Consider the following 24,505-nt stretch of genomic DNA (forward strand, 5'->3'; position numbering starts at 1 on the left):
CTGGTACAGTCTTTTTTAGAAAGCAAGATGTGTTTAAACCTTATTCTTTCTTAGAATAAGTTCTAAGAAAATAACCTAACATGAAAAAAAGCTATCAGTATGAAAGATGGTTTTTTTGCAGAACTGCAATAGCAATAAATTGGAAGTCATCTGCATGTCAAAAAATAGGTAAATGAATAAAGGATGATACACAGATGAAATATACAATCATTCAAAATGAAAAGAGTGAAGGTTATGCAGACTCCTGGTTGAACAAGACAAATTAAATACAACAATTTACCTTCAATCCTTCCTAAAATCTCACCAAAATGAGAGTAAGGAGATTAAAAAACAACAACAACGACAAAATGAACTGGAGAGAAGACAACAGCAGAGCTGAGTTCAAAACATTTCAGAAGCTGCAAAGTAGATTGATGAGACCTGTCAAAGCTGAAAGCCATATATCTGGCACTGGTGAGGGGATAGAGGAGAGCACCCAAATAGTCAGCCATTTTGCTCTACGGAGCACCAGAAAGGTCAGGAATGAAAACCATGATGCCCCTGAAGATGGGAGGGCAAGTGGGGTTGAATTGGGAGAATTAGTTAAATCCTGCATTTAAGAACTCCTAGACCCCTTGCCCAACCCAGTATAGTTAGGCCACTACCTCTCCCCAACATGGCATAAGACTAGGTTGGGTCTTTCTGAGTGAAGAACCAGAGGGACTTTAGATTTGAGGACACCGGGCAGAGCTGAGGAAGATGAAGAAGGTTAATAAAAACAGGTGAAGTGAGTAAAAGCCTACATGTTAGAACAAGTGGAAAATCTTAGTTACCTTCCCCACTCAGCTCTGAGAATACTTGCAGTCAGGCTTATGCACTCCAGGCTTGAGACTGGAGATACCTCCTGGGGAAACTACGTAGCCTAAAAGAAAAGAACTACAGACACTGATCAAATAGGGACTCTAATGAAATAGTTGAGTTCCTTTATGATCATCAGTCTCATACCTAAGGAAGCTCCAAGCCCCACCCTCCCAGAAAGAGCTCTAATGAGTTCTCTGTGCCTCACACTTGACAACGAATACCAACCAAAGATCACACAAAAAACCAATAACTTGAAAAAGAATAAAGTAAACAAATATTAAAAGGTATGTAGAAGAAGCAGAGACAATGCAAGGGGGAAGAAAACCTTCAAAATAACTGAAATGAATAAGCCTACACCCATGAAACAAGAAGATGCTATAAGAAAGGAGCATTCAGGGACTTCCCCTGGTTAAGTGGTTAAGACTCTGTGCTCCCAATGCAGGGGGCCTGGGTTCAATCCCTTGTCAGGCAACTAGATCCCACATGCATGCCACAACTAAGGAGCCCGACTGCCACAACTAAGGAGCCTGCCTGCCACAACTGAAGAGCCCACCTGCCACAACTAAGACCTGGTGCAACCAAATAAATAAATAAAATAAAAATAATATTTACAAAGAAAAAAAAGAAGAAGAAAGGAACATTCAGAGAATGAAAAGGAGCTATGGAAATTACAAAAATGATAGCAGAGGTAAAAAGTATACTATAATTGTTGAAAGATAAAATTGAAAAATCTCCCAGAAAGTGGAGATGAATGACAGAGAGGCAGAAAATGGGATGGGGAAAAAAAAAAAGAAAATTAAGCAGATCAGGCCAGGAGGGCCAATATACAAATATGTATTTCAGAACAAGAGAACAGAGAAAGTGGAGGAAAGAAAAAGAAAGAAAAAAATTAAAGAAAATTCCCCACAATTTGAAGGCCATGAGACCATAGATTAAAAGGGCCTACAAGTGTCCAACTCAGGGAAGAAAAGAAGGCTGACACCAGGCATATCCTTGTGATTTCAGAATATCAGGGATCTTAAATGCTTCCAGACAGAAAAAGAGATTAGGCACAGAAGATTAGAAATCAAGATACTGTTAGACTAGATGTTATTCTCAACAATGACAAGCCAGAAGACAACGCAGTGATGACTTGATTTTACATCCGACCAAATTAGCATTCAAGTATTAAGGCAGAATAATGAAATTTGCAAACAGGCAGGGCATCAAAAAATGTATCTCCCATGTACTCTTTCTCACTAAACTACTGAAAGCTGTGATTCACCATAACAAGGAAATAAACCAAGAAAGAAGTTATTGAAGCCAGAAAGCAGGGGATACAAATCCGGAGAGAGGTCAGTATAATTCCAAGATGATGGTGAAGGAAAATCCCAGAATGACAGACTAGAAAAGCAGTCAGTTCAGACTGGAACACAAAGATGGAAAGCTCCAGCAAGAACTTAAAAACAAACAAAAAACAAATGGATAGATTACTTAATATTAGAAAAATTGAGAGATTTTAGATTTTTTACCTTCATAGAAGAGTTTGGAGATGAATTAATAATACACACAAAACAAGAAATATAGCAATTATTAACTTCAGGGAAAACAAAAGTCCATACATAAAAGGAAATTTAACTACAATATATATATGGCCTACCTGTGATTATATACAGTGATAAAAATATTAACATTGAACAACCATCTGAACAGCTACATTGGGAGAATTTTGGTGACGGTGGTAAATATGACATTAATAGATAATATATAAAACAATAAGCAGCAATAACAACACATTATTTGGAAATCTTAAGGAAAATGACTGATGAAATGGCTGAAAGAGAAGGTGCTTACCTTTGGGAACAGAAACTAGGGGTGGGAAACAGAACTACCATATGAACCAGCAATCCCACTCCTGGGCATATACCTGGAGAAAACCGTAATTCAAAAAGATACATACACTCCAATGTTCACTGCAGCACTATTTACAATAGCCAGGACATGGAAGCAACCTAAATGTCCATCAACAGAGGAATGGATAAAGAAGATGTGGTACATAGATACAATGTAGTATCACTCAGCCATAAAAAAAGAACAAAATAATTCCATTTGCAGCAACATGGATGGACCTAGAGATTGTCATTCTGAGTGAAGTAAGTCAGACTGAGGAAGACAAATATCCTATGATATCGCTTATATGTGGAATCATAAAAAAGGGTACAAATGAATTTATTTACAAAACGTAAGTAGAGGCACGGATATAGAAAAAAAACTTATGGTTACCATGGGATAAGGGGGGGGAGGGATAAATTGGGAGATTGCAACTGACATATACACACTACTATATATAAAATAGATAACTAACAGGAACCTGCTGTATAGCACAGGGAACTCCACTCAATACTCTGTAATGGCCTATATGGGAAAGAATCTTAAAAAAACAAAAAAAAGAGTGGATATATGTATAACTGATTCACTTTACTGCACACCTGAAACTAACACAACATTGTAAATCAACTATACACCAATAAAAATTAAAAAAAAAAAAACTAGGGGTGGGAAAAAATGTGACCTAAGCCTTGTAAAATCATTTGACTTTTTAAACTAGGCTATGTTTTACTTTTTAGAGATTTGGCAGCATATAAAAATGTTTATAAGATCTGGTTATGTAAAAAATTAGGAAGTATACTATAATTATGTAAAAACATTGAAAGTAAATGTAAAGTGGATATTAGCGTACTGGGCTTATGGAGTTTTTCCTCCCTTTTATTTTCCACACTTCCTGTTACTTTACAAAACAACATTAGGAACATGTCAATGATAACTCAAAATCACTCGTATCCCTAGTAGGATATGGTATCCATGGACAACCCAAAAGCAAATGAGAAGCTCTCTATACAAACATTTTTATGCAGATGAAATGGGGTAAATGAAATTATAAGGGCAGCAATGATAATGAAGTAGAAGAGATGGACTAGAATAAAAAGGTTATTCTGGTCCAACAAATACCCAAGGTCATTGGAAAGGAAGCTGGAAACTACTCCGGTCTCCATAATGTAACATTATAGGAGAACTACTTGTCTGTGAGCACCAGGTGCTTTTAAATTTTTATTTATTTATCAGTTTCTCCCTGTCAGACCTGTGTCTTTGCTTGCATAGAAAAAAATCTGTGGACATGGACAACTACTCTAATTCTAAGTATTGTAAAGTCTACTAAAATATTAAAATTGTGCTCTGTAAATTCAGTACCTTGGTAAAAGATATTTCCCCTATCTTGTCTACCAATAAAATCTCATTTCAACATTACAAAAACAGCCATGTAATAAATCCTCCATTTATCAGTTGGGCATTTCTGTCTTTTGGAAAGCACAGTGACATCTGTCTCTACTGGGAGAAAAAAGAAATCCAACATCCATGGCAGGATAAAATTAAAATAATTTTCATATTCTCTTCATATTTTTTCACAAGACATTAAAATGCTCAGAAAACACTGCAGAGGAATGCTTGGGAAACCAAGAAAAACTTTACCAGGCTATTTGTTGCACAAAACTGCTTTTAGTTAAGCTGCATCCTATAGGAACAGATTGTAAGGATTTAAAATACAATCATATGAAGAACAAGAACACATGGTTCTTAAATTAGTCATAAATGAAACTCAAATAATTTTCATACATTGTTTTTCTTACTCCTATTCAGGATTACTCACTCCAGCTTTTTAAAAGTTGGTCAAATGTTTTCTGTTTGGATAGGCTAAGATCAAAAGAGGAATGTATCTACTTTCTGTTCAATCTTAGTCATGGATTCTGCTCAATCTTAAGCACTTAATGCACATCTAATATTATTTAATTTTCATAGCTAAAGTGCCAGAGGTAAGGGGATCTGTTCACTTAAAAAATTAAGCTTAAGGTCACTCAACTAAGGAATAACCCCACATGAATGTCTATTTTTAAAGTATTACTGATATTCAAAAACCGTTTACAGATTAAAAGTAAGCACTGACTTGCTGTGCTGAATGCACTTAAACTGTGGTATTAAAATATGAAAAGTAGTAACAGCACTGTGTAATTATTTATTATTTCAGAGAGTTCTGCTTAATGATACTAGGAATACAATTAACCTCTACTCTCACTATATATGAAGGTTATTAAGATATATTTTATGACATCACAAATAAAATAAGATCAATTTTAACTAAAAAAAAGATAAATTTTGGATTTTGTTACATTTTGTTATTTTCTCTAATAAAACAGTTCCTTCAATTGTAATAAAGCAAATACAAGTAACTATGTTTTAGTGAGTTTATTTTCAGTTTTGATTTTCTTAGGAATCATCAAAATCTTTAAGTATAACATTAATCCATTATATATAAGTGATATTTTGTTGAATCTAGACTTTGAATGGGTAAATAGCATTTTAGGAAAACAATCTGCCTAGAAATAATAATTACACATTTAATTGGACTGTTTCTTTTTTGAAACTTCTCAGAATTTATTTTCTTTAAGCAATCACTCCAGTCACGCCTCGTATTTTGACTCTTATCAACTAAATAACAGGTGACCTATTTTCAGAAAATCCTAGACAATATAGTAATTATCAGTAATAAAATATCCTCCTTAGAACATGATACCCTAAGTACCTTGCAAAATTATGTCATGTATGTCTTACAATATTAATGAGGTTTTTTTTTTTTCGGAACGCGGGCCTCTCACTGTTGTGGCCTCTCCCGTTGCGGAGCACAGGCTCCCGACGCGCAGGCTCAGTGGCCACGGCTCACGGGCCCAGCCGCTCCGCGGCATGTGGGATCTTTCCGGACTGGGGCACAAACCCATGTCCCCTGCATCGGCAGCCGGACTCTCAACCACTGTGCCACCAGGGAAGCCCTAATGAGTGTTTTTTAAACCATGTGATACTATTATATGAGTTCTTAGCTGAAACACAAACTTGTGAAAACAAGACACATGAAATGAGCAAAAAGTAAAACGGAACAATACAAGATTTCTCTCTTCTGCACTGTTAACTGGATTTTTCCAACTAATTCAGTATTCCTATATGGATTAATAAATCTATTGGCTAAAGCATGCTATTAGCAAAACCCTGTCACTAATTTGGTCCCTTATGATTCCGTTGACTTGGCACAAGGAACAACTGTTACCCAAATACATGCCACTGTTCACAATCGCAGCTCAGTGAGTACATACAGATGACGAGTGGAAGCCCAGCACGATAGAGGAAAAACCTTCAAGGTACATGCTGGTCAGAAACATCATTTTTATTTACAAAAATCAACACAATTATTCCTGTAAAAAGGGATTTAGAGAAATTATTCTTTAAAGCATACTCTTTTATTCATTGTACACCTTTTCTATTTAAAGCACACCTTTCTATTTATTTATTCTATTCATATTTAACTTTATAAGCACCAAATAAGGCAAACTTAAAAATTTGATTAAAATACTGAAAACCATGTTCTTAGTACAATGCTGCAATGAAGACAAAACTATCAAGGAGCTATAATATTAATTCTCAAAATAAACAGGATTTCAAAGCTTTATGCAGGCAGAACTCAACTTACAAAAAGGCAGAGTTCTAAAAGTCTGTCTATAGGTACTTCCCTGGTGGTCCAGCAGTTAAGACTTTGTGCTCCCAATGCAGGGGGCCCAGGTTCAATTCCTGTTCAGGGAACTAGATCCCGCATGCCGCAATGAAGCTCCTGCACGTGGCAATGAAGATCCCATGTGCCGCAACTAAGACCCGGTGCAGACAGATAAATAAATAAGTAAATAAATTTAAAAATTTTTAATTATTTATTTATTTATTTTTGGCTGCGTTGGGTCTCTGTTGCTGCACGTGGGCTTTCTGTAGTTGTGTCAAGCAGGGGCTATTCTTCGTTGCAGTGCGTGGGCTTCTCATTGCGGTGGCTTCTCTTGTTGCAGAGCACAGGTTCTAGGCGTGCGGGCTTCAGTAGCTGTGGCTTGTGGGCTCAGTAGTTGTGGTTCCCGGGCCCTAGAGCGCAGGCTCAGTAGTTGTGGCGCACGGGATTAGTTGCTCCGTGGCATGTGGGAACCCGTGTATCCTGCGGCTCGTGGGCTCAGTAGTTGTGGTTCCTGGGCACTAGAGCGCAGGCTCAGTAGTTGTGGCGCACGGGATTAGTTGCTCTGTGGCATGTGGGAACCCGTGTACCCTGCATTGGCAGGCAGATTCCTAACCACTGCACCACCAGGGAAGTCCAATAAATATTTTTAAAAAAATAAAAATTAGGGCTTCCCTGGTGGCGCAGTGGTTGAGAGTCCGCCTGCTGATGCAGGGGACATGGGTTCGAGCCCCGGTCCAGGATCCCACATGCCACGGAGCGGAGGCCCACATACCGCAAAAAAAAAAAAAAAAAAAAGTCTGTCTACAAATAGGTTATTCAAAATACAGAAAATGAATTTCCCCTCAAAACAATATCCTGGGCTTCCCTGGTGGCACAGTGGTTGAGAGTCCGCCTACCGATGCGAGGGACACGGGTTTGTGCCCCGGTCCGGGAAGATCCCACATGCCGCAGAACGACTGGGCCCGTGAGCCATGGCTGCTGAGCCTGCGCGTCCGGAGCCTGTGCTCTGCAACGGGAGAGGTCACAACAGTGAGAGGCCCACGTACTGCAAAAACAAACAAACAAACAAACAAACAATATCCTTTCTGGGGTGATAGAAATGTTCTTTGTTTCGGAGTCATGGTTACATGGAAATCTATATTTGCCCAAACTTATCAAACTACACACTTCAAAGGTGCATTTATTGTTTGTATATTATACTACAATAAATTTGGACTTTAAAAAATGTCCTAAAAGGTGGTTAGAATATCAATCCACCAAAAAGAAATTTAATACATATTTGTAGCACAACACTGTAACCATGCACCATCTGAACTACAGCTAATCACCACATATCAGGGTTTCTGTGGGAAAATGAATTATGAGTTCTAAGCAAATACTGACATATATCCATCTTTTCCCTATTCTAAAGCATTTCAAGGACTAGGGTGGATATTTCTGGGCATCTTAGCTTATTAACTCTCTATCAGCACCAGAAACAGTATTTCTCCACATCAATCATCCCTCAGGTGTTCCAATTTGAAGGAAAGTGTAAATTCCTCCACAAGGCTCTGAACTTGTTCCTTTTCTTCATATGTGTAAGTCATTCAAAAGTTGAACATTTCTACGTCATGCAGTAATAAAACCAAATTAACTACTAATCTACAAACTGGAATAAAAACCAGAAAAATATAAGAATCGTCATAAATTTTCCTACTTTATAGTTCACACAACACTACTCTGAAAACTGTGAAATATGCAGTTATAATGATCTTTCCTCACAATACTTTTAAAACGTACATAAGAAAACAACACAGAAAGACTAAATGACTTGACTAAAGTCACAAGTAGGAACGCTGAGATCAAAGTTCTCCTGATTCCCAATGCAGTGTTTTTCCTTCTACATCTTGCATGATGAAAATTTTTTTTTTTTTTTGCGGTATGCGGGCCTCTCACTGTTGTGGCCTCTCCCGTTGCGGAGCACAGGCTCTGGACGCGCAGGCTCAGCGGCCATGGCTCACGGGCCTAGCCGCTCCGCGGCATGTGGGATCTTCCCGGACCGGGGCATGTACCCGTATCCCCTGCATCGGCAGGCGGACTCTCAACCACTGCGCCACCAGGGAAGCCCGAAAATCATTTTTATAAGACATATTTGGTACTTATTTATTTGATCAATCCCTCCATATGTAACAATCTCCCATCTCCAACACCACTCCTCCTCCATGCATATGACTCCTTCACCGTAATTTGGCTTTGACAACTCCTTCCAGACCAACCCTCTGCCCCACCAGGCTGACATCTCCCTCATCCAGATTAAACTATGATACCCCATTTGCTGGGCCTACCCAGTGGGGACACTGTCCTTGCCTTGCTTAAACTCTGACACTCCGTGCTGTCCTCACGTCTGCATGGATACATCCTGTTTAGGTTCTGACCCCTGGAAATAGTCTGTCCTCCAGCATGGACACTCTCTTTATCCTGCTCGTCCTCTGATCCCCCATGCTAGGCCACCCCCTGCATGGATAGATGCTCTCCTCACCAGGCATGGGCTCCAAAACCCATGCTAGGCTGCTCCTCCTTCACCCATTCAGGTTTTTTTTTTTTTTGCCATAATTGCTGTATTTTTTTTTTTACATCTTTATTGGAGTATAATTGCTTTACAATGGTGTGTTAGTTTCTGCTTTATAACAAAGTGAATCAGTTATACATATACATATGTTCCCACATCTCTTCCCTCTTGCGTCTCCCTCCCACCCTCCCTATCCCACCCCTCTAGGTGGTCACAAAGCACCGAGCTGATCTCCCTGTGCTATGCGGCTGCTTCCCACTAGCTATCTATTTTACATTTGGTAGTGTATATATGTCCATGCCACTCTCTCGCCCTGTCACAGCTCACCCTTCCCCCTCCCCCTCCCCATATCCTCAAGTCCATTCTCTAGTAGGTCTGTGTCTTTATTCCTGTCTTACCCCTAGGTTCTTCATGACATTTTTTTTTCTTAAATTCCATATATATGTGTTAGCATACAGTATTTGTCTTTCTCTTTCTGACTTACTTCACTCTGTATGACAGACTCTAGGTCCATCCACCTCATTACAAATAGCTCAATTTCGTTTCTTTTTATGGCTGAGTAACATTCCATTGTATATATGTGCCACATCTTCTTTATCCATTCATCCGATGATGGACACTTAGGTTGTTTCCTTCTCCGGGCTATTGTAAATAGAGCTGCAATGAACATTGTGGTACATGACTCTTTTTGAATTATGGTTTTCTCAGGGTATATGCCCAGTAGTGGGATTGCTAGGTCGTATGGTAGTTCTATTTGTAGTTTTTTAAGGAACCTCCATACTGTTCTCCATAGTGGCTGTACCAATTCACATTTCCACCAGCAGTGCAAGAGGGTTCCCTTTTCTCCACACCCTCTCCAGCATTTACTGTTTGTAGATTTTTTGATGATGGCCATTCCGACTGGTGTGAGGTGATATCTCATTGTAGTTTTGATTTGCATTTCTCTAATGATTAATGCTGTTGAGCATTCTTTCATGTGTTTGTTGGCAGTCTGTATATCTTCTTTGGAGAAATGTCTATTTAGGTCTTTTGCCCATTTTTGGATTGGGTTGTTTGTTTTTTTGTTATTGAGCTGCTTATAAATTTTGGAGATTAATCCTTTGTCAGTTGCTTCATTTGCAAATATTTTCTCCCATTCTGAGGGTTGTCTTTTGGTCTTGTTTATGGTTTCCTTTGCTGTGCAAAAGCTTTGACGTTTCATTAGGTCCCATTTGTTTATTCCATTCAGGTTTTGACACCCCTCTTTGAGCCACTGTTTCCCAAGCTCCTCTCTATCCACCATGGATACCCACTTTGCTCTATCCCACTAATGATAGTGGACTACAGGGGCAGGAAAAGTTTCACACATGAATTTAATATAGTAGAATTAATTCACTTAATTTATGCTACAATTGCACTCCCAAATTGTAGAAATATTCAGGTGAAATGTTACGTTCTACACCTACTCTCAGCATGTGACAATCCACCTTAGACCAAAAGGAGAGGTGAAAATTAAGGATGATCAAGTTAGAGGTCCATAGGCTTGGACAAAAAAAACTCCCATAGTCTGTAAGTGGACAGGAAGTGTTACAGACCTGGTTGCTAAAATAAAACTCGTAATTTGGTAAAATCCTGCAAAGTACTCTTAAGAGGTTGTGGTCTATAACATCTAGTAGGCCACCAAAACTTTCATAATAAAGGGTCAGTGATGAAATGGAATTAATGTAAATTTTGTTAAAAACTGGTTAATTTATAAATAGAAACTGTAACTCATAACATTTACAACAGTCACACAAAATAAGTTACGGCACTGTAGACATACTATTACTTACTTTATCTACACAATCATCAAAAAACGCCAGGCTTGCATCTTTATCACTGACAAAAGAACATTCCTCAATGAAGCGAATAAACATTTGTGTTTTGGTCATCATGTTATAGAATTTCTGATGTGACCGGTCGCGGCTTCTTAAGAAAGCTGTTCAACATAAATTTGTAATGTTAGCATATATAACACCATTTACAGATTCAGAGAATTTTTGAGCTAGAAGGAACTAGATCAACCATGTCATCTATACCCCCCACACCCTACTATTTTGCAGAAAAAGAAACTAAGACCCCTGAAGGGGAAGTAACCTGACAAAGATAGCAATAGGAAAGGAACTTGAAACCAGATCTTTCAAATCCCCCAACCCAGGGGCTCCTCTGCTTGCCCAACACCACCGGGCTGCCCTGAAAGCTAAACACATCAATATCTTAACACATCTGTGACACAACAGAGTGCAGTGGTACATGGTTAGGAAGCTCTGTACTTTTCAAATAGTCTCTTCTGCATATTTTGCTAATGGGATTATATCTAATGTGCCTGAGAAATAACCAGTCCAATGGAAATGGATTACCAACTGAGTTGATACTCACATACTCCTGAAATAGGTAAGTATATTTTGATAAATATGAGCTACTAACCCCGAAAGCAATCATCACAAGGTTAAGCTCAATAATATGAAAGCTGTAGTACTATGCAGTCACTCACCTTGTAGGGCAAAAAGAGAGGCTGCATCTGTGGCTGTCTCAGATGGGGCTTGTGTTATTGGTCTTAAGTATGATCTATAACCTTTTAAAATAGAGGCCATGAAACACAAAAATGCCTCCTGGATTTCCAAATCTATCATGTGCAACCTCTTTCCAGAATTAAAATCATAATCATTCATTGCTAAGTCCATTAGTCCATCGTCTCTTGGTCTCTGCTGCACTGTGAAGAAATACAGTGTTAATGTTTTCCCCAGAACTGTCAAAATTAATGTTCATAATGGTATCAATTATAAATCCATTGCATATGTAATTCAAGTCATTATGCTGCGTACCTTAAACTTGTACAGTCCTGTATGTCAATTATATCTCAATAAAATTGAAAGAAAAATAATAAATGTGTTGTGTTTTCAAAAGGGCTCAAGCTACTTCAACCCTTTGTTTACATAACTCCTTAATATATAACCCTAGCAAAACTTGAATTTGGTCTGAGGATAAGGATGGTAGTAATGCTCAATGTTAACTTCCTGATTTTCATGGTTATAGCATACTGTAGTGATATAGAATGTACTTATTGGTAGGAAATACACTCCATTTGGAGATGATGGGGACATCTATTCTCAAAAGGTCACAGAAACAAAGTTTGTGATTGCCTCAAAATTTTAAAACTTCTTAAAATATGAGGAACAATGAATCATCTTAGGGAGGTGTTTTTGGAGTTCTTATTGTTTAAAAAAGTAAAAGTATGTGGGCACTGGAATGGAAGGCCTAGGTTTTAATCCTAGCTTCATCCTTATTAACTGTATGATCTCTGACAAGCTACCTTCCTCAAACTTAGTATCTTCACAGTTATAAAGACAAAAGAATGTATGTGAAAGTGCTCTGAAGCTGTAAAGTGATATATAATCCTGAATAACAATATCAGTATTGTTTAAACCTGTAATTTTAAGCTGTAAGATTCTGCCCTTCAGTACAGCTAGATGGGTTATTTCACTTATTTTAATAATACTTAAATATTGCTACAAAAGCTGCTGGACTTCTCAGCTATTCAAAAGAAGCACATGAATTTTTAGAAAGCAATTAACTAAGTAGCTTAAAAAATTCCATACATAATTTATTTGTTCCATAGTATAAAATTTGTTCCATTTGATGTCATTTTTTCGTATCCCAATACTTATGAGCCACTTCCAAATTATCTATTTGTTATAAGGTTTACTTTGAAAACACTGTCTTTTTCCATGTCTCTTTCCAACTATTCTATAGGCATCCTTGAACCCTTGAGGATGTAGGCAACCTCCCATGTTTATATTTCACCTAATACATAAATGAGAACCTCAAATATTGCTGCACCATTACTGACCATTTTTTATACAATAAGTACTAAATTATGAACCCTGAATGGACTGTTGGTATAAAATACCAAGAGGATTAGTTAAATGAAGGCTTAATTCATCTTATTGGTAATTCTGGATCACTATCAAGATACTCTTATTGTAAGCTTTGAACTGAAATTCTCCATATCCTAATCAATTTTCACTTTAATTAATTTCCGAATGCTTTTGGCAAGCTTCTATTTTCAAATTACTTGAGGTAAGCACAGCATTAAGATCTACTGAAGGTGAAAAGCACATGACCTTGCTCTCAACCCACAAGAATCATCAGCATTTTCTAATGTAATTTAAACCATCTGTCTTAGATTTTCAAAACTAACTTTCTATTCTATGTATAAAGAAAATATACAAGTAGAAACCAGTATTGTTCTATAGTATTTGAAAATAATCACCTTAATCTCTTTTTGAATTTTATTATGATGTAAAATATAAACTTTGTAAATCTCCCATTCAGCTTCTAAAAAATTTTGCTTTAATGCTCATTTGCCTTTAAGATTGTAAAACCACTTTCCTTTAGGTAAACGCCATCCTTTTACAAGTAAGGCAAAGTTGCTGGAGTCCTTTCTTCAGATTAAATTACTTCCTTTAAATAAATTATACACTTACATTTTGCCAACTGCTGGTGCAAATTATTCAGTGTGTTCATCAGATTTTTACATGGTTTCTTTGGAAGTACCTTCCAGGCTACATTTTTCTTATCACCAGTTCTGAGATTAAATGACAACAATAATATATTTGTCAGATTAACTTGGGGTGGGGCAGGGGTGGGTATATATCTGTTATTTATAAACAGGGGAAAAGAGAAAACACATTGAACAAAAATAAAATATACAAAATATTCTACTTAACAGAAGAAAAATACTACAGGGGTAAATTGGAGTGTTTAATACTTAAAAATTAATTTATATGAGAGTAGAACCCTGTATTAAATATAGCTCAAAACTTTACACTTATGTTTATATTGAGTCAATTCCACTTGCTTTGGAATCATGCAAATCACTACAAAACTTAATGTGGTGGTCATTACTCTTAATCTCATCTAAGAGTCTTTAGACACCTAAATATTGGGAAAATCCTACTATTAGGGGATTTTTTCTTATATACTCTAAGACAAAGCACTGTAGAAAACTTTCAATGAACTTATGATCCATAAAGCTTATCAAAATACTTCGGTATATCCAAATATTTCGTTTCCTAAAAATATAAGTAAAATTTAGCTTTGTTTCTTTCAGAAAAGAAATAATCTATAATATTAGATTATTTGGGCTTCCCTGGTGGCACAGTGGTTAAGAATCCGCCTGCCAATGCAGGGGACATGGGTTTGAGCCCTGGTCCTGTAAGATCCCACATGCCGCAGAGCAACTAAGCCTATGTGCCACAACTACTGAAGCCCGCATGTCACAACTACTGAAGCCCACAAGTCACAACTACTGAAGCCCGCGTGCATAGAAACCGTGCTCCACAACAAGAGAAGCCACTGCAATGAGAAGCCCACGCGCTGCGACAAAGAGTAGCTCCCGCTCGCTCCAACTAGAGAAGGCCCATGTGCAGCAACGAAGACCCAACACAGCCAAAAATAATAAATAAATAAAAAATAAATTAATTTTAAAAATATTAGATTATTTGAATAAAGTATAACACTCCAAAATACTTTTATAACTATAAAAGAGGACATCAGCTTGACAGTGATATCTTTGTTTCTAGATGAACTCCTATAATCTCCTTTATACAACCTTTACAACACAGTTAATCCTTTTTAAAAAAAAAATTATTTTATTTATTTTTATTTTTGGCTGTGTTGGGTCTTTGTTGCTGTGTGTGGGCCTTTTCGAGTTGTGGCGAGTGGGGGCCACTCTTTGTGGCTGTGCGCGGGCCTCTCACCACGATGGCTTCTCTTGTTGTGGAACACAGGCTCTAGGCACACGGGCTTCAGAAGTTGAGGCACGTGGGCTCAGTAGTTGTGGCTCGCGGGCTCTAGAGTGCAGGCTCAGTAGTCATGGCACATGGGTTTAGTTGCTCCACGGCATGTAGGATCTTCCCGGACCAGGGCTTGAACCCTTGTCCCCTGCATTGGCAGGCAGATTCTTAACCACTGCGTCACCAGGGAAGCCCATAATCTTTAAACTATATATGGAGTAGGAGAAGAAAAGAGCATGGTGATAAAACATGATAAAGCTTTTGGACTTAACTATAGCTTTGTTGATTCCACTCTCTATTTATTAAATCTTTTTTCTATTTCAAAAGCAATAAATACTCATTTTAGGAAACTTGAAAAATGCAGAGAAAAAGGAGAAGAAAAGTAAATCACTTATGTTCTAACCACCAAAGACAACATCATAGCACCGGTGTGAAATGGAATTGCTGAACTTTTTTTTTTTAATACTCCCTAAACTTCCCACAGAACAAAAAGGGCAAATACTACTTTCAAAGAAAAGAGTGGATGGGAAAGCTTAAGCTGACAAAGAAGAACTGTCTTGGAACTATCTTTCCACAATGATAATAAAATGCAGATAGGGCAGGGTCAAACTGCAGATGTCCTGCTATGAGATTTTATTTCATCTATAACGTGACCAGGACTATGGAACCCTGTATTAAAGTGAGAACACAATGTAAAAAGACTTTTGACATTATTTTCTTGCTAAAACACAGCACTCCTACTGTGCCTTAGCATTCACTGTGTGTGTGCCTGCCTTGCTAACTAGATTAGCAACTTAAGAGAAAGGAGTGTATCTGGTTTGTCTTTTTATTCCCAGTGCCTAGAAAAAAAACAAAAAGGCACTCAAGAGATGTCTGTAGCATAAGTGAATGAACAGTATTTTGGTATAATTTCATCAAATTACTATTATTTACTCACATAATTTCCTCCTCTTGTCCTTGATATCATCACTGTAAAACTTGGCTCGGGAGAAGAGTTTTATCGAGGGACTTCCCTGGTGACGCAGTGGTTAAGAATCCACCTGCCAATGCAGGGGACAAGGGTTCGAACCCTGGTCCGGGAAGATCCTACATGCCGCGGAGCAACTAAACCCATGTGCCACGACTACTGAGCCTGCACTCTAGAGCCCATGAGCCACAACTACTGAGCCCACGTGCCACAACTACTGAGTCCAAGCACCTAGAGCCCGTGCTCTGCAACAAGAGAAGCCACCGCAATGAGAAGCCCGTGCACCGCAACAAAGAGTGGCCCCTGCTTGCTGCAACTAGAGAATGCCTGCGCGCACAAACGAAGACCCAACGCAGCCAAAAATAAATATATTTTTTAAAAAAAAGGAATTTTATCTAGTACCTGAGTTTGGATCTATGACAGACTTCTGCATTTTTATTCATAGTGAGTTCCATTTATAGGATTACTATTGCATAAGTAGTAAGCCAGTAATTAGTGGCAGAAGTAATAGTTATAGAGTCAGACAATGATAGTTTCAAAATCAGTTCTGGCAGTATTAAGTTACGTGCCTTTTTATAAATTACTTAAAAATCTAAGCTTTGGTTTTCTTATCTGTCAGACTGGTTAGTAAAAACTACCTCACAAAATACACAGAATAATATGAGATACCTTAGGCTATGCATACAGCTTTATGCCTAGTACATATCAGATATTAATTTCCCTTTCTTCAGAAATTTCTTGACATTCATAATATATTCCTTATTATATGTATTTATGAGTCAGAGAAGGGAAAAGGAAACCACAAATTTCATACTCAGATTTTTCTTTCAAATTTCAGGTTGAGGCTCCAGAAATTCAGGATGAAGGAAAGTAGAAAGCTATTAATTCACTAGTTTAGTCTTCCCATAGGTTTGGAAAGGCGATAAAACCAAGAAGGAAGACCACTGATGAGTGCAAACAAGTCATGTTTCTTTGATTCTTTAACTCATTAGTCATCAAAACAAAGTTAAAATAATAAGAAAAAAATTCTTTTAACAAATTGAGGAAAAGTATAAAAGTATAAAAAGAGAGAAAATGTATATACTTATTTACCACCCTGAATTTCAACTTTTAAAAACATTATGTCATGTAACAATAACAACTGGCCAAAAAAAAGATACTAATTTAATATTTGAAGAATTAAATATTTCTGGTAAAGTATGAAATGTTCATGGTAAAGAATCTTTGACGCTATTTATCCCATATATAAAATGGCTTTAATGCACAAAGTACATCCCATATTTTCTTGGTTAGGCTTTTGAAAGCATACATGCCTTATGAAAGAAAATTATTTTTTGCTAAACTTTTCTAATGGTTTAGGCAGTTGAGGTTTTGACATATAACAATACTAGAATTAATGTAAGATTTCAGAATTAAATCAAAAGGCTTTAATATGAAACATGCTTATTTAAAAATGGAGAAAAACCTATCTCACAAATACGTACTTAAATTGTAAAAGGTATACTAGCTTTTGGGCTTTACTAATAGGGTAACTTGCAGTTATTTTAAGTATATCCTGTGGATGCAACGTGGTATTGCATCAATTTCCTCTTCCCTGAAGAGCTTAAGTATGATTAAACTGAAAATAACAATACAAGAGAAAACACTGAATTATAAAAAAGCTGTAAATATACAGTTCCAGTAGCTTAGCTACAACTTAAATATTATTCCAATAGAGAGAGAGAAAATTATAAAATCCTTACATTTCTTACTTAAATTTCTAAGTAAGCGTAAGATTATAATATTTCTCAAATATTGAAAGAGCTGCCATGTAGATAATACACTAAACTTATCCCATCAAAGTATAGTAAGAACTGATTCAAAGATGGTAAAAACCCCAAATATAAAAACAACATAGCTCAAAAGAATTCTAGTTATCATTCACAAAAAATACATTTACATACATACACTACAAAGTTGTAAATTACTGGAAGTAGAATCATTAAAACGAACTTACTGAGAAATTGTGTTGGTATCTAGGTCAACACAACTGACATCTGGTGGAGGGTCATAGAGATCAAAGTATCTTGAATCAATTCCTACTATGAACGGACATGGTGCACTTAAGACATCTGCTAAAGCCAGTGGGCAGAGAGGAACATAGGGGCATGGCCAGTGGAAAGGGAAAATCATCTTGGATAAATAAAAGATAAGAGAATATTTAGCTGTTTGACATTGAAGCATAATTCATCAGCACACACAAAAAACTGTCTTTTAAATATTTATACCAAAAGTAGTATAATGCTTATTAAATAATTACAACTAGTGTTAATGGCCAGAAAATTGAACTGCATTACACTCTGAATTTTAGTTAAGCATTAAAACAGCTTTAAATTATATGAATAATTAGGTTTAAAATGAAACTGATTACCAATAAGAAATACTCACAGACACTAATGCTTCTGTCACACTAGTAAGCACTGAAGGCCGTAAGGAATGAATAAGAATCTTATGTTCCGTTACTGCAAACACCAGTAGTGTCACAGCATTTTCAGGGCCTAAATTCTGAAGTAGTGTTGAAAACTTGCCACCACTATAAATCCAAACAAAAATATATAATTAAAGAAAACAGAGATCAAACACCTCATTATCCAAAATAATTTTTAAAAGTTCATGATTAGGGTAGGATTATAGTTCATATTACATATTTAATTTTAAACATGACTGTTGCTCTTATGTAGGGAAAACACTGCATCAGAAACACACTATGAAAATAATGAAGTTTTATGAGGTTCTGAAATCATTCAATTCTTCTGCATTGTATTAAATATGGAAAATGAAAAGTCATCTGCTTCATTTTATATAAAAAGATCTGCCATGTAGATAATGTTCAAATAAAGAATTCAATGTATAAGAGGGGTGCTTTGGTTGAAAGCAAATCGTTTAATGCAAGTTTTTTTAACATGGCTCATCTTCCTCTGTAATTATCAGAAAACGTATGTGACTTACAGGCCCAACTTCCTTAAGGTAGATACACATCTCAAAATTTGGATTTACAAATAGCTAGATTATCTTTACTATTGTAATGATAATATTAATTAAGAGCTACTAAGTGATGATACACATATACAAAGCAAATTAATAATCAAAACTTAGACATTGTACATGGTAACAAAATACTGTATTAACAAAGTAAATGATTCTGGGCTTCCCTGGTGGCGCAGTGGTTAAGAATCTGCCTGCTAATGCAGGGGACACGGGTTCAGGCCCTGCTCCGGGAAGATCCCACATGCTGCGGAGCAACTAAGCCCGTGTGCCACAACTACTGAGCCTGCATGCTAGAGTCCACGAGCCACAACTACTGAGCCTGAGTGCCACAACTACTGAAGCCTGCTCGCCTAGAGCCCGTGCTCTGCAACAAGAGAAGCCACCCAATGAGAAGCCCGCGCACCGCAATGAAGAGTAGTCCCCGCCCGCCGCAACTAGAGAAAAGCCCACGCACAGCAACAAAGACCGAACGCAGCCAAAAATAAAAAAATAAATTTTTTAAAAAATTAAAAAAAAAGTAAATGATTCAGTAAGCTAACCAGTATTTCATCTTTATAATGTTAAATAATTGGCTTCACTAAATTAACTTTTTAAAAGTAAACCAAAACTAATAAAGTCTCTTGGAGAAATAAACACATATGCCCACAAAAAACTTGTGCATGTTCATAGCAGCATTATTTATAGTAGCCCAAAAGTAGAAACAACCCAAATGTCTGTCAACTGATAAATGGATAAATAAAATGTGGTATATCCATACACTGAAATATCTGTTGGAAATATAAAGGAATGAAGAACTGATGCATGCTATAACGTGGATAAACATTGGAAACATGCCAAATGAAAGAAGCCAAACACAAAAGGCCACATTTTATATGATTCCATTTATATGAAATGTCCAGGACAGGCAAATCTGAAGCGAAAGAAGCAGATCAGCAGTTGCCTAGGGCTGGGAAGGGGGAGAGAGAGTGTGTGTGTGTGTGTGTGTGTGTGTGTGTGTGTGTGTGTGTGTGTGTGTGTGTGTGTGTGTGTGTGTGTGTGTGTGTCTCTGTATATATAGGGATGGGGGCTGGGAAGGGGGCGTGTGTGTGTTTGTGTATATAGGGATGGGAGGGGTAAGGGAGGGTAACTGCTAAAGGGTACAGGGTTTTTTTGGAGCTACGAAAATGTTCTAAAATTGATTATAGTGATATTTGCAGAACTCTGTGAATGTAATCATTGAATTGTACAATTTAACTGGGTGAATTGTATGGTATGTAAATTATATATCAATAAAGCCATTACCAAAAAATAAAAAAAGGCTCTTGGGTAATGTAGAATTGTTTTAAAGTAGTCTCAGTCAGTATTTCTAATTTATTCTCAGCTCAAGCAAAGGTTAAGAAAACACTGGTCACTCTGGGCCAAGATCTGGTGATGAAATAATCTGCAATTCTTACAAAATTAATGTCAAAGATGGCAGCTGGTCTCCCTTAGGTATGTGCTACAAAATAACTTAATTATATTGTAACTATTTCCCTGCTAGAAAAATCACACAGCTAATTAAATTTCAAGAAATGATACTTAAGAAAAAACATATTTCATAATCTCTCTGAACTTTTTTTTTTTTAAGAAGATGTTGGGGGTAGGAGTTTATTAATTAATTTATTTATTTTTGGCTGTGTTGGGTCTTCGTTTCTGTGCAAGAGCTTTCTCTAGTTGTGGTGAGCGGGGGCCACTCTTCACCGCGGTGTGCGGGCCTCTCACTATCACGGCCTCTCCTGTTGCGGAGCACAGGCTCCAGACACACAGGCTCAGTAGTTGTGGCTCATGGGCCTAGTTGCTCCGCGGCATGTGGGATCCTCCCAGGCCAGGGCTCGAACCCATGTCCCCTGCATTAGCAGGCAGATTCTCAACCACTGTGCCACCAGGGAAGCCCTCTCTGAACTTTTAAGGTGATGAAATACATTATTCTATTCCATGGACTAGTATTTATAAATAATTTTTTATTTGGGGGTTAAATTTAAAATTAATTGCATTTGAATGTTCTTCAGAGGATATTTAAAGCTAAAAAAATTGTTTTCATAATCTACAGACATAGATACGTATTTATGTAGTTGCATGTACTTAATCATAATAAATGGATACACAAAATACCAAACACTATTGTAAAAGTTTTTCTGTGCTCTTTAAGACCTTTAATCTCACTGTTAAGTAAAAGAAATTTAGGTAAGAAACAACTAAATGAGAAGTATTTCCATCGACACTTGCGATCTTCCCCAGGAAAGAGAGAAAATACTTGAATGTTACTTTAGCTCACACTACATTTAGAGAAACACAAATGAAATTTTACTTGCCTTAGCGGAAGAGGTGAAGAAACAGGCTGACTGAGAATCAGATTATCATGTGGTGATAACTGAAAATAGATTTAAAACAAAATATTTGAAATATAAAGATGAACTTTAAAACACCACCTTCCAGAAAAAACCATATATATATAGACGATGCCCATAAAGTTTCAATATCCCCATTCACCAGTATAGGAACCATCTATATCACTAAGATCCTGAAAAATATGTCCTGATGACTGACCTCTTCTAACTACTAACTCTTCTTACTCTGAATCCTATCTCTTTTCTTCTGTTTCTCAACATTTCCCTGATGCCATTTAACAAATCTGTATCGAAAGACTAAATTATTCATTTAATACAGTGAAACCAGAGTTAGCAAACCTATGGCCTCAAGGCAAATCCACAGGCCACCTGCTTTTATAAATAAAGTCCTATTAAAACTAAGCCATGCACATTTGTTTACGTGTTACCTATAGGTGCTTTTGTGCAATGAAAGCAGAGCTGCGTAGTTTCCAGAGAGACAGTATGGCCTTTACTGTAAAGACTGAAACACTGTTTCGGCCTCAACATAAAAAACCTGCCAACTTCTGCATTAAAACATCTTTTATGTGTATTCAAACTGAGTGTGCTATATGTATTCTGGCACCAAATAACAAGAAGTAACCTGGGATGATATGTAGATATGCAGACTACTTATAAAGCTTATCAAAATGATATTTTTCTAGACATTTAATCTGTATCAATATATTAATGCAATTAATTTAATCTACATTTAAAATTTTATGCAGATCTATACAAATTTGCAAATATCTATTTATAAATGATTTCTAATTTTGAATGATACTCCATTAAGGGCTGTGATAAATACAAGGCACATATAGTGATAATACATGAAATAGTTTCTCAAAATCACTTCAAAAATCCTGATTAAATAGATTCAAAAGACAACTTACATATAAAGAGCATAGACAAAAAACAAATGTAAACAGAAGACTAAAGATAAAGTCAACAGGGAAAAGAGATGGGGAAAATAATTGATGTTCACTTTAAACTTCCTCCTCTCACAAAGATATGAGCAATTCTTCCTGCAGTATATGAAAGCACACAGCTTTTTCTTTTATCTCTTCTAATACATTTAACTTAGGGAATAAGTGCCAAAGGCACAAATGTTCAAATACCAAGAATAAATTTAGGGAAAGCAGTGCCTTTTTACGTGTTCAAAACATCTACTGCTGTCTACTTCTTTAACTCTGCAATGCTTTATCTAAGAGGAAACATTAGATGTCTGTCTGGGAGGCAGTTAATGAAACCATAAGGGTCCAAACTCCAACGTAAAACAGTATCTGGTTCTCTTTTGATTTCATTTGATTTTTTTACCCATATAAAATTGTTATTCTTATGGTACATTTTGACAGAGTCAATAATTATTTAACTAAACACTTATATCATGAAAATCTTACCTGAACTAAAATCCGTGGTCTCTGAGGAGATGGAAAAGGAACTTTATGCATAAAATGAGAAATATGCCTTAAAAACAAACAAACAAACACCTGATTGATTCCAAAGTGAATACCATATGCTAATAAAGGTCAACATGTCACCACAAGTCCAGGTTGAGTCAAAAGCTCTGTGTACCTATAATTTCGAAATCTCTGCTACTACAAAAGCAAGTGAACAAACAACAACCAAAAATCATTTGTCCCAGGAAAGTTGCTTCTATCTAAACCCACCCACAAACTTTTCATATTAATACTTTCTCACATTCAATAACGTTTGTGCTATTAATGTCTGAAAAGCCACTGTAACTTCTCCCTCTCCCTAAGAAGATAACAAACAATGTATCAGAGATGTGGACATTACCAAACAAGCTAATTCTTGCATATACTTTTTAGTCAATTGCTCATATTTAAAAAATGAAGCAACCACTGAGTACTACAGAAAAATGAAAGAGTTTAACTGTTTCTAAAACATTAACAATATACTTTCTATTAACAATAGGTTAAAAATTCTATTACTGATTTTATGGTTTTTTTCCCCAGAAGAGAACAGATAAAAAGCTAGATTGATGGGTTTTGTTTTGAACACCATGGAAAAGAAAAAAGGCAACAATAGTGAACAATCCTTTTTTAAGGAATGAGTTATTTTATTTCTCTATTACTTTTTAACTATTTCCAAATCATCTTGGTTTCAGAACTGAGATAATTTCAACTGGATACAAAACATCAGAAGAGAAAATTATTAATTTTTTACAAACATGTTTTGACTGCCTGCTGTATATAAGATACTGCCAGACATGTTGGGAATTATTTTTTAAAAAGCCATATACTACCAGTTTCTACTATTAAGATACTCACAATCTAAGAACAAAAAGATAAGGGGAATGAGTTCCAGAGGACACATATCTGCTTGCATTATGTGAAGTAGTTAGAACAGCAGAAAACAAAGTGTGATCCATGAATACCTAAAGATCCCCAAGACCCATTCAGGGAGAATCTGCAAGGTCAAAGCTACTTTTTAAAGACACCATTTGCCATTTCCACTGTGTTGATATTTGCACTGATGGTGCAAAAGCCATTGCGGATAAAACTGCTGCCCCTTACTATGAATCAAGGGAGTGGCACTGAACTGTAGCTGTTGTATTCAGTTTCACTTAAGAATGTCTCGGATGAAGCAGTAAATACTATTAATTTTATTAAATTTTGACTCTGCAGTGTATACTTATAAATAATCTGTGTGATGAAAGGGGAAGAATGCATAAAGCACTTCTGCTGCATACAGGAGTATGATGTTTGTCTTGAGGAAGAGCACTTGTGTGACCGAGTTATGAGTGAATTAGCTGTTTTTGTTTTGCTGTGTTCCCACAGAATGCCATTTTTCCTTGAAAGAACAAAAGACATATTAACGTTATCCAATGTGGGTATTCAGTAGATATTTTCTACATTAAAATGAACAAAGTGAGGCTACTGCTTCAAGAAAAATAACTTACAGTACTTGTTGCCAATAATTAAATTCAAGCTTTCCAATAAAAAGAAATGTAGTACTGTCACATGCTACAGTATGGATGAACCTTGGAAACATTACGAAAAGATGAAAGGATCCAGTCAAAGAAGACCACGTAAGTTGCTTAGAGCTGAGTGGATGAGCGGGGAATGGGGCAGGACACCTAATGGGTATGGGGTTTCTTTTAGGGGATGAAAATGTTCTAAGATTAGATTTTGGTAATGGTTGTACACCCTGTGAATGCATGTTTTAAAAAAACATTGAATTGTATACTAATTTAAATGGGTAAACTGTGTGATATGTGAATTATATTTCAATAAAGCTGTTTTTAAAAAGCCAAGGGAGAAATCAAAATGGAATACTAAAACCTTTTTCTCAGTTAACCCCAAAGGAGGAACAAACAAACAAATA

At 36.5% G+C, this 24,505-nt stretch overlaps 1 protein-coding gene across 6 annotated transcripts in view; it reads right to left on the reverse strand.

The window, feature by feature from the left end:
• Nucleotides 1–24,505, reverse strand: part of DENND4A (DENN domain containing 4A) — a 135,096-nt gene that overhangs the window by 44,565 nt on the left and 66,026 nt on the right. For all 6 annotated transcript variants that reach the window (XM_082649668.1, XM_082649667.1, XM_082649666.1 and 3 more), the window contains exons 8-14: nt 22,555–22,621; nt 21,101–21,159; nt 18,171–18,315; nt 17,740–17,915; nt 13,466–13,566; nt 11,473–11,691; nt 10,772–10,917 (exon numbers count right to left, since the gene is read on the reverse strand). In XM_082649668.1, coding sequence (XP_082505794.1) covers nt 10,772–10,917; nt 11,473–11,691; nt 13,466–13,566; nt 17,740–17,915; nt 18,171–18,315; nt 21,101–21,159; nt 22,555–22,621 — 913 coding nt within the window. The remainder of the gene's footprint in view (nt 1–10,771; nt 10,918–11,472; nt 11,692–13,465; nt 13,567–17,739; nt 17,916–18,170; nt 18,316–21,100; nt 21,160–22,554; nt 22,622–24,505) is intronic.

The sequence above is a fragment of the Grampus griseus genome (assembly GCF_964374135.1).
Source record: "Grampus griseus genome assembly, chromosome: 2".
Classification (NCBI taxonomy): domain Eukaryota; kingdom Metazoa; phylum Chordata; class Mammalia; order Artiodactyla; family Delphinidae; genus Grampus; species Grampus griseus.